At 34.7% G+C, this 11,857-nt stretch overlaps 1 protein-coding gene across 1 annotated transcript; it reads right to left on the bottom strand.

Annotated features, from left to right (window-relative positions):
• Positions 1–5,390: 5,390 nt before the first annotated feature.
• On the bottom strand, positions 5,391–11,753 carry LOC113506794 (solute carrier family 22 member 1-like). The gene is made up of 7 exons (XM_026889634.1): positions 11,166–11,753; positions 10,775–10,964; positions 10,207–10,307; positions 9,761–9,912; positions 8,882–9,493; positions 8,619–8,800; positions 5,391–8,254 (listed from the first exon to the last, which is right to left on the bottom strand). The coding sequence occupies exons 1-7, from the start codon at positions 11,444–11,446 to the stop codon at positions 8,087–8,089; spliced, it is 1,686 nt and encodes a 561-aa protein (XP_026745435.1). The 5' UTR covers positions 11,447–11,753; the 3' UTR covers positions 5,391–8,086.
• Between the last annotated feature and the right edge of the window lie 104 nt (positions 11,754–11,857).

Raw genomic sequence — 11,857 nt, 5'->3', positions numbered from 1 at the left:
GTCTCAGCAACAGGGTTCCCTTTTTACCCCTTTGTGTATGAAACCTCAAATATACACCTACATAAATAAATACAACTTTAGAATCGCGATAAGATTATCTTTGGGCCTAACGTCACAAAGTTTACGCTAAAACAAATTTAAGAAGGCCATTTGAAACAGAGCCAAAACTAAATTGTCTGATTAATTTTATGATAAAATTACAAACATGGCTAGTAGCTTGCCTAAATTTTGTTACATGAAGCCTTTTCCTAACAAACGAAGACTGCATAAAAATTGTAGGGTGTTCGTTAAAAATGTACGCTCTCAAAATTGCCTGAGATTTTTTCTAGCTTTTTCTTTGCAGATTACTTAAAATATGTGAAATGATATGCATATTTATAAGGCTGGGAGCTTCCTGGTCTTTGCTTGGCTTTGAACTAGGTTAGCTACGATTTAAACTATCGTGATTTGTAATTATATTATACTTAGACTGAATTAACGTATTCTCATAGTTATTAATATGCTAGCATTAGTACTCAGTGACGTTTACTGCAACTGCTAAAAGTGACAAACTGGAAAAATGGTTTATTGCTACGGCTTTAACAGACAAGTGCCGAAAAGACTAATTCAACTTTTAGGTAACTGGAAATAATGCCATAACCTCATATTAACCGAAATAAACATCCCCTTAATTTTAATACCTTCAATGGTCTTTGAAACCTTGTGAAAAATTTATTTGTAGCCTTTTTATCACTCCATATATTGTCAGTTATTAAATATCTTTAAAGCCGAAATAGATTTTATGCAAATAGGCTAAAGAAAAAATATTTGCAATAAAAATAGGTCATCAAATTTCTGACTATATCAACCTTTGTTAATCTACGTTTTATTTAATTATTATTACTTGATTTAGCGGTAACAAAAATACATCATCTGTAAATATGTCAAAGATCTTGTCTACACAGTGACAGACGGAAAAACAGCGGAGCGTCAGTATTGGTGCTCCGTTTTTAGCATTTAGGTACAGAACTCTAAAAATCTAATAGAAAAACATCGGAAACCTACATGTTTCGGGTAGTTGGCTCCCTAAGGAATCAAGCCTGATTAATGGTGTACTCATTGGTATTTTTGCATCAGAATACTGAGTGGGTGAGTGGGTTCAAAACGGTTGGCAGCATGCCCGAATCAACGGCGCGATTGGCATACAGCCGCTTGGCTTTTTACATTGAAGCTTCAAGCTCTGAATGTGTGTGTAATGTTTGTATCATGCATCTACTTTCTTTAGGGTTGTAGATCATAGATAAGTGTTATTAGAAATGGGTTGTAATGCTTTTGTAAATGATGATTCTGTGTTTTTTCTATAGGGTTTTTGAGAGGAGGTTGTATATCAGATAATATTCTTTTTCTTTTTTAGCTGTAGATTTTTGCTCTTTTACTAAATTTAAATTGCGTTCAAATCATTGATATGTTAAAAACCCGTTGTTTGGCTACAGTTTCGAGCGTTCCTTTTATTCAAGATTGTGCATATTGCGTTTTTGAAAACATCCATAATTCAAAAACACATTATTTCCATAAAGAACTATTACTAAGTTGCTAAGTTGATTCTTTTTTTCTGACAGAGACATTCTTTGACTAGCAAATGTCTTTGACTGCCACCTATGAGAACATGTGTTTTTCTACTATTCCTATTAAGAAATATTTCACTCTTATATCCTTTACAGAGTTACATTGACAAAGAACTACGTAACACCCTATACTATATTACGGTAGCGTTGTTTAAGGACTCAACGAAGCTAATTACACGCTTTTAATAAATTTCACATATTTTATTCCCTGTATCATCATATACGGTACGAGTTTAATATACAACCTTATCGGTACATAATGAAAAGGCTCTGGTATCAAAGTGCTGTGATTAAATTAACGTTTTAATATCAAAGCAACATGAAAGTAAAATCAATTCTCGTAAGAAATTAATGTGTAAGAGTTATTCGTACAGAGGCGCTGTTATGAAATTGTGTATTCTGTGTGTGTTTGTCCGTTACGAGGCTGAATCTTATGAACCATAATAGCTTAACTAAATAGACATGATGTATTTCTTTTGCTGGTATACATAACAACAAGATACTAAATTAAATGACGACCTCCGTAGTCGAGTGGCGTACGCACCGGTTTCAAGGTGTCGCTATCTCTGAGGTCCCGGGTTCGATCCCCGGTCGGGCCAATGTAAAAATTCACATTCCTGCATTGTCTCGGGTCTGGGTGTTTGTGGTACCTTCGTTGTATCTGAATTCCATAACACAAGTGCTTTAGCAACTTACTTTGGGTTCAGAACAATGTATGTGATGTTGTCCGCATTTATTATCTATTTATTTATTTAAATGTTGGGGTGATACAACGATTTGAGGTTGGGTACTCGAAAATGTATTTTTATTTTCAGTAACCTATTTGTTTTTTTCTAGCCTATTTGGACGGAACCCTCAGTGTCACTAGTCCGACTCACACTGTTATGGACGGTTTTTAATATGGACTTTTCCCAATGATTTTATATGGACTTTGCCCCATGTTCAAAGATTGAGAAAAAGTTCTTGTGAGCAGTAAGTAGTTCCTAAGCACCTTTCGTAGATGTGTATGATACCCTAACAGCGTAGGACTCAGCTCCCAGTCCAAATACCGGTTCAAAAGCTACAAGTAATCTCTCAAGCCTTCATATGTAACTATAACATCAAACACATATTCAGTCGCAACGAAAACCATTTTAATTAAAGTAATACCATAACGCGGATATTTTTATTCATTCGCGCAATGTCACGTGAAAAGCATCAAAAGAATATTGTGTTCGTACGAACAAAAACCCCGGCATGGGAGATTTTATATTTTTATTTAACAAAGCGAACGGAAGGCAGGTAGCTTTTGCGGTATAATATATGTTTTTGAAACTTGTTTCCTATTTTTTCTTCGCTGGATTAAAAGAATTTACCATCGTCCTATTTTGTGTTGAAATTTTCTGAAAATACGCTGCACGGCCTGTGTTACCACTTATGGCAAGTAGTAATCTTGTGGTTTTCTGTATTGCTATTTGTGTGTATGTAAAGTTGTCATGTTCGTTATTGAGGTGAGTTAGGCAGAAACGGTTTTGGGTTATTAAGGTACTCCTGTAGGACCGTCTTAAATTGTAGGGTCTTGTGAAAATTGCGTTCAGATAATAACGAATGTTTTACCTACACTAAGGTTTAATTGACTGAAATGCAGATGTAAAACCTGATAAAAATTGAATGAATTTTAAGCATCACTAAAATATGGTAGTTTTGTGTATCTATAGCATTGATGCATTTGCATTGATTAATAAAATGTAAATGGAAGCCCTAAAAAATACCGTCGACATTAAAACCTCCCTCTATTGTTTATGCTTTGTTAGTGTTGCCACAAACCATAAAAGTATATTACCATTTCATATCAGCGGAACAGTAGGTTTTAAAAAAAGGTAAAAAATAAATATTTCCCTGCCGTTTAGTCGCCCGCAGCTCAATACGTGTGTCCGTTAGTGGAAAAAGTTTTTTTTTGTTTTATCGTAAACACAATGTGAATGCCCCATCAAATACGGCCGGCGGTGACGTATCCCCGTTACATATGAACAAATACCAATATTTTATAAGCCTATGACATTGCAACCCTTTTTTTTGCGGCGCTTTAATCTTTTGGCATGCATGGAATATGGAATATTTGGTTCAACAATGTCAAAGGATAGATTTTATGAAGCGTTTTGTTGGGAATAGGTTTAGTAAGTTATTGAACGGAATGAACATAATGTTACAAACAAAAGGAAACTAGAGGAAGTACGGAAGCTATTCAATTTAGGAAAAGATTTTATAATTGCTCCAACAACGGTATTAGGAGGCCCCCAAAAACAGTGCTCAATTCTACTCTATTAAAAGCTTAAACCGAACAGAATAGAGTTCTATCTTTTTTGCCAAACCCAATAAAGCAAATCAAAAGTTTTATTTTAAATGGGCCGTTTTCCACGCTCTTTTAAAACGTTACAGTACTCGTATTGACTCTAGTGCATGGTTCCAGAATCTTATTAATATGGTCAAAAACCGGCAAGAAACTCCAACCTAAATCTTTGAACACTGTTGTTTATTTTTTAAGTATGTGCTAGTTTGTGCATACAAGCCTATTAATGTGTGGGACATTAATAGGCACATAGACCTCTTCCCAATGTAAGTAATTTTATTTATATTCAACTTATACTTTTATCTACGCATACAGACAGAACTACGTTTTCTCTTAAAGTCTGATTTGGATTCTGAAAGATAAAGGTTACATTTAATCAACACATTTCAAATAACAAATAATGTAAAAACGTAGAAAAATCCAGCGGACCTCGTTTGTGCCCAGGTGCTACACGGCAGAGTTTAATTAAAAACATGCGCGGCCAACATACATAATGAATTTTAAACATTCACTATGAAATATTAATATTTTAAGTGCAACTTACCGTTTATAGTTAATTGAATGGTGTTACAAGTGTGCGGTCGAGTAACATTGTAAATGTTTGTATTGAATTCTGGCGATTTTTTGGATGCGTGCTTTATTTTGCGGGAATCGAATGTGTTATATTAAGAGCAATTTCCAGTTTCTTAATATGTTAGTATCAGTAATTATTTTCAATCTCAGGGTGTTGAATATTTCTTCCTTAGAATTAAGATGTGGATGAGGAAGTTTTCTCTTAAATTTTTCCACAAATATAACACCGAAATATTGATATGAATTTCACTTCAAATATCACATACGAACGATAAATACTATAATAATCGAGTTGCCACTGGATATGAGAGCAAGTGAGCGTATTAACATATATCAATCAGTATTAATCGTCATATAAATGGGATTCCATTGTACAAACCGTCGGCTGCGAATTTAATTTTTGGTCGCCAATCGAGATTTTGAACTAAAATGCATCGTTCCCTATCATTGGTGGAAATTTGCATGAATAATTTCAAACCGTACCCAGTGTTTCACTGGACGACTCCATTTTCGACGCGGATAGGGTTGCCAATTGTTTGTTTTAAAGTATTTTTAATTATTTCTATCTTGTTTTGTCTTTACTAGTTTCTTGTGAACTAAGTTAAAATTCTTATTGATACGAATCTTCTCTCATTAGTTTCAATTAATAGTTACATACTAAATTAACATGAAGAGATACAAATAAACTTTAATCTACTACACAAGAACCATCCTTATGATAAGATTTTGTTAAAATATTTGTTTTTCTTTAAATTTTAATTTTTATATTTTCGGCGACAGTAATTGTTTAATTTCATCAAGGTGATAGCCCTAACAGGATGTTCCCACAAATTGTCGCCCAAAGTGGTCCATTGTGGGCGAGGGTCTGAGGGGGGGGGGGGGCTCCGAGGTGGATTTTTTCGGGATCGCACGTTAGGGCTTTCGGCAATTTAGCTAATTGCAGTTCATTTTCACTTCATTTTATTCGCATAAAGGTTTATGTGGGGATCAAAGGTTTGAGAGCTTGGCTTTAATGGATCACGACTGTCTGTTTATTTACTCCGGAGTTAATTAAGAATTTTACTTTTATACTTAAGTTGTAAGTATATATTTTGTGTTTGCTTTGTATTTCATGAAGCGTACACTTTTTTAATAGCTAAACGAGAGTTTACTCCTGTTAAAGAAAACACTACAAATAAATACAAATTGCGCAACTTTGGGGTGATAGTGAAAATGTCTGCGTCAACAAATATAATTGTCATTTGATCCAGGTATGGGTTGTATGCTAAATGTGCTAAATATAATCTAAATCCGTTGAACCGTTATGGCGCGATTGTGGGCTATTTACGAACGTTATAACATTTAATACAGGTTGGATATCTGAATGCTGATTTATTGGGTTGAGGTGATGTTTTCTGAGTCATTAGTATGTCCTGAACAAGCACCGGCTACCTATAGCTGGTTACCTATACCCTAAAGACCGAACAAATACGAAAGAAAAATGTGCTTTTAGGTGAGACATAGATAGGAATAACTTTGATCCGTTAAATTTGAACGGATGAATGTTATTTAAAAAAGAAAAACATGCAAAGGTAAATAAATTGTCGTCCTTGAATATCCTACTACTGGGATTAGGCCTTACCTTGTATACCATTCACTTTTGTCTCTTGCCTTTTGCATCAGCAGGAAATAATCAAAATACTTCTCCTGCATTGTTTTGAGCGGAATGATGTGTCAGACTTTTAGTAACTCAAACCTTCTTTTGGCCCTGGTAGACATCCGACGCGCGTGGTAGACAGCAGCTCTAATGAGCCGCACTGAAACGAGATCAAATCCTTACAGATAAAACTCCTTTCCTAGATTATTTGATACTCGGTTAAAGAAACCGTAAAGTTGCAGTAGTTAATCTCGTTAAGATAAGAATTTATTAGCGTGGAAAAGTGGCGCTAGTGGCTTCGGGATAAGACGGACTGAATGGGATGAGACTGTTTTTAAATCTAGTGTAATCTTTTGGACGATGATAGGTGGTGTTAAATGAAATTTCAGGTGGTTTAAGTAAAAGAATTTTGAGCCTTATGTTAAAGTTTATTGTTTTTGTCGGCAATTATGGCTTAGTTATTGTGGAGCAGATACATCCTGTATTCTCATTGTAGCATCATTTAAGTCATGTGTAGATTTTATCCTTTTGAAGAACGGATCTGTTAGTAGACTATTTTAACTGAAAGATTAATGATATGTACCTACACTCTACCAAATACCCCGCAGCCCTTAAAATAAATGTTATTTGTATTTTTCACTAAAATCCTAAAGTTTTTTCCCCCTAAAGTGGCTTAAGTGCCATTTCTATTACAATTTATATCTTTTAGGTTCGATTCTCTCGTCGAGACACATTATTTCTGCTTTAGTGTAGCCATTGTTTTACATTGCACTTTTAAGTCAAGCGTTTTGAGCTGGCTATGTTATTTTTAGAATTGCCATAGTATGTATTTGGCTATTTCGTATATTATTTATACTATCTTATTACATCACTAGAGTTCAATTGTACAACATTTTTATTTGCATGATCCTGAGATTGGGAAAGTAGCTCTACTTAGTTTCATTCTCCATCAAAAATCTATGCAAGTAGAGCAACTTACCTATCATCTCCAAAAATAATTTTAAATTTATATTATCTTCTTCGAACATCCAATCACACATGAAGAATCGTAACTCACCGCTCCAATGTTGCTTAGTTTCAATCGGCCGCCTTCACCGGATCGTGACGGGACTACAGCGCTCGGGCTGAGGCAACGCGAGGTTCACTGCAGCTTAGAATCCGTATTAGAATCACGTATGATGCATTTTCTTTATTTCCTCTTGTACGGAATATTCTTGGTGTGGTTATGGTAATCTTGATTAGGAGTTGTAAGCTTTGACAGGTATTGGTCTATGAAAGGACCGCGACCGAGCTATTTATTTTTGTCAAATTCTGTATTAATGTGGTGTGCAATAAAGTATATTAAATTCTGTGTGGTTGACTTGATTTAACTAATTCCATTCAAAGTATCCATGGCTATGAATGGAATATGGCTTGTATGATTGAAATACAAGATGTCAATATTAAGTCCGTTACAACTTTTTAAAAATCTAGTAACGATGCGTTTTTAGACGATCGCAATAAGATATAATCTCCTTTAAAATAGATTTTGACTCAACTTTTATCATAAAAAAAACAAGTTAGATTTCTCCAGTTACAATAATGGTGTGCATCGTAGTATGCTGACACCAAAAGCCGATTCAATATAGTCGCCGTCTCAACCGAGAATCAAACGTGATGAGAATATTCTCCGTATTACAGTTCCTTTACCAACTTATTTCACTTACCGAATACAATTTTGTGAGTTGCGTTAAAAGGAATGGCTTTCTGCTTTTGAATAGGTTGTGTTTGATTTTCATTATGATCTTTTGACCTTTTGCCAGTGACTTTTTGCAAAACTCCGAAAATAACTTTAATTGCTAAAATTATGGTTGTATTTTATTTCATTTTTAAGCTGTTGTTGATACATGATAACATAAATACATGTGATAATTTTAAAATAGTAATATAAAATAACAAGTGCTTCTATAATTTCGAACACAAATCACTTTCCTTCTCCCCGATCGTCTCTGCTTGTTGTATGTTGTCAGGTAATACGTCATTTGAAGTGTCTGGCAATAGTGTGATCACAGCTGCTGTGAGTAGCGACAAGATTCCAATTACCAGCGACGGTAGACCTGGCCAATAATACATCTGTAATAAAGAAGTGGTAGAGTAAAAAAAAAAGATAATTTAAACGTTGACGATAAAAACTGGGATCTCTTTCGCTTTATTTATTTATTTTTTAAGATTTACAAACAGCTTCTGTGCAGTAATGCTTATGTCGCTAATTACTGGTTAACCAGCATTAACAAAATAAGTGATAAATGTTACATAGAAAAAGTAATTCGAATAGTAAATGAACTAACTTAAAGCCTTTACTTAAAAAGCGATTAGCAAAAAATAAGGAAATGGATTTTAAGCAAGATACTATTTGAACATTCATGATAGCAGTCTTCATGGACAAGAGAGATGATACAGTTAAAACAAATAATGATGTTCATACAGGAACTCTTACCAGTAGCGGTGTCTGCGGAGCCAAAATAGCGCCCGTACGTCCCAAAGCGGAACATAACGCGTGCATTGTATTCCGAGTATACGTAGGGAATAGTTCCGATGTATAAATGTATATGATACGTATACTTATAAACGCCGAAAACTTTCCTCCAACGTATAGAAATATGGACAACGAAGTGTAACCTGAGGACAAAATCAAAACCCATGAATGAGCCTAAGTAGTACCATAGAATAAAGGACTAGTTCCAGTTACCAGCAACGTACCTGATGGAAGAAACGAATGTGCAATACAAAATACTGTAGTTAGCAGAAAAGAAAACATCAAAGGTTTTTTTCGATGGCATTTACTAAGTAAAAAGTAAACCAGAAAGCTGCCAGGTATACCAGTTGCATTTGTCATGGCATAGTTGACGTATTTGTTCCCTTGTAATGACACAGAGTTTATGCTTAGCGAGTAGGAATTGAATAGTCCTGTGAACCACATACAAATACAACAGAGCAGTCTTAGAAACAATTTCTTGGAGTTGAACGTTATTTTCAGTAAGCACAATAAACTGGAGTTTCCTGAGTTTTCTTCGCATCGCAGTTTCGACAATTTGTTCTCATCAATGACAATTCTGTTCATCTTCGCCGCTTGTCGAAGAATATTTTCGGCTTCTGTTTTCTTGCCTTTGCTCAGAAGCCACCTGGGGCTCTCATCCATCCAAAATATGTAGAGAATGAATATGAACTGCGGTATGTAGGTGTATATCAAGAACATTCTCCAGTTAGGTGAGAGCCACGCTATAGTTGCCATCGAAACATCACCTAGTGTCCCAAATATACCTATTGCGAATAGCATCAGCGGGCGGTATTCCTTAGTGACCATCTCCATAGCTAGAAAATACAATTTTTGTATTATTATTTATTTTTTCAGTCGACCTCAGCACTTAGATATTTAGGTTTTACAAAGACTCAAATCACATGCACAAAGACTCCTGAACTTACGAAAAGCTTTCGTGGATCACAGAAATGCTTGTTCTATGTAAGGATCGATCCCGCGACACGTCGCACACAGTGGTTTTGGCTTGGTGACCTCAACCAATCGGCTATCCGTGCAATCAAAAGAGCATTTTACGTTTAAAATTTCAATTTAATGATTACCTAAGGTAAATGTAGCAGAATAACAGTCTCCCAATATTGGTTCTATCATCTCCACAAAGGCGTATACCCAATATGAGTATGTTGCACTCTTTATCATTCCAATGACTGCACATGCTAGTGTTGTGAAAACTACGACGGACTTCCTGCCAAATCTAAATAAAAATATTAATTAATTATTTGATGACTACTGATAACGCAAAAATAATTTTAAGTAAAATAGTATGCACTAACTGAGATTTTAAACTCAAATTTAATGTAGACTTAATTACAGTAAATTTCAATAATATCGTAATTGCTTTGAAATGATAATGGGTTCAACAAAACAAAGGTCAGGGCCTCAACCCAAACTAGGTTTTAGTATTTATTCTATCTTAGTTGTTTATGATTTTTGAATAAAATAAAAGAAAAAACATATATATTCAATCTATAGTGAAACTTTTGCATACTTGTCTGAAGAAGGCCCGACTAGAAACAGCCCTAACATGTAGCCAGTACTGTGCATTGTGCCTATCAGAGTCCGCTTCCAGTCCTCACAACCAAGGTTCAGCTGAAAATAAACAAAAAAAGGATTAATTTGAATTCGCCTATAAAATAACATAGTCGTATATATGGCTTGATACAGCTATGTACCAGTGTTTCACAAGGAGCGACCTATCTGGCCCTCCTTAATCCAGGTACCAGAGCAACTGGTACTACTGGTAGTCAGACTTTCTAACTTCTAACTATACGAATGTCAAAGATGTATAAATTACAGCCGAGAATGGCATTATTTGCACAATGACACAGTAACAATGTTATCAGGGCCTTCCAAAACGGGGAAGAACTCGTAATGACATTGATAGTCACCCATCCTCAGACCAACCGAATCTAGCGTGGCTCAACCTTTTGTCGATCTACTTGTGCAGTTTTAGCTTAGCCACGAGCTCCTCCTCGAAGTGTCTTGCTTTCAGAATATACGAAACATTTGTTACCATGTCATCAACGGTTTTTTAAATATGATTTGTTTCAACTAACCTCAGCAACGAAGCTATCATTATTTTTGTAAACCCACTCGTCGCAGTGCACCGAGTGAGAAATATCAAAATTATCTTCAATACAACTGGCGTTTCTGTCTCGAATTTCATATTTTCGACACTTTAAATCCAATGTGGTATTTAATAGCAAATTGTTCAGTTCCAAGGAGTTACAGGTTGGATATTTACAACTGAAAAACATATGGATATTATAGAAAGTATACACTGAAGAAAAAGATTCTTAAGAATATTTGGACTTGGACTCGCTCAAACCCTGAAGAAAATTTCTTTAAATCTCTTTAAATTAGGCTTGAATGTCCTCTAAATTAAATTAAAATTAAAAAGCGTATCAGTTCAGCTGGGAAAAAAAAAAAAAAATTGCAAAGACTTACGTGTAATCAACGTTCTCAGCAACAAAAACATAATTCGTACCGTGCCAGCCATTTGTAAAAACCAAGAATCCGATTAGTGTCACACACTTTATATGATACCACCCGTATATTTTAAATTCACCTAAAATTGATTCTAAATCTACTGCTTCTTCCTCAGATTTAGTTTTATCATCACTGTTATTTGCGTCTTTATTACTTTTGTTTAATGCCATTTTATCATCTTTTGTAACTCCATTTATATCGTTCACTTCTAGTTTTTGTGGATCTTCATCAGATTTCATTGTGTGATGATCTTTAGTTAATGAATTTAACGATTTCTTATAATTATAATCTGACTTTAATTGCAAAGTGATAAATACATCACAAGTGTTATTAACTCAGGTGCGAAGTTGTTACCAAGCACAACTTTTTTTTAAATTCAAGAACACAAGATATTATAATAGTGTAGAACTGCGAGTAGTGTTCGTAAGGTATTTGTCTGTAGTCTATTGGAACGAAGTTTGTTTGTGCCTACTTTTAGCACTATTATTAGTAGACAACGCTAAGTATATAATTGAAGAAATATTTTACCATACAATGCTTTGTGTTAACGACCGCAACATTGAGAAGATAAAAAAATAATTTCTTAATTCGTATCGTCATGTCCTTAATTCCGTTTATAATGAAGTATTCATATTATAATTCTTGTGTTT

This window comes from Trichoplusia ni, chromosome 2, assembly GCF_003590095.1.
Source record: "Trichoplusia ni isolate ovarian cell line Hi5 chromosome 2, tn1, whole genome shotgun sequence".
NCBI classification, from domain to species: Eukaryota; Metazoa; Arthropoda; class Insecta; order Lepidoptera; family Noctuidae; genus Trichoplusia; species Trichoplusia ni.
The sequence above is the reverse complement of the archived record's forward strand: the minus strand, read 5'-3'. Positions and strand labels throughout refer to the sequence as shown.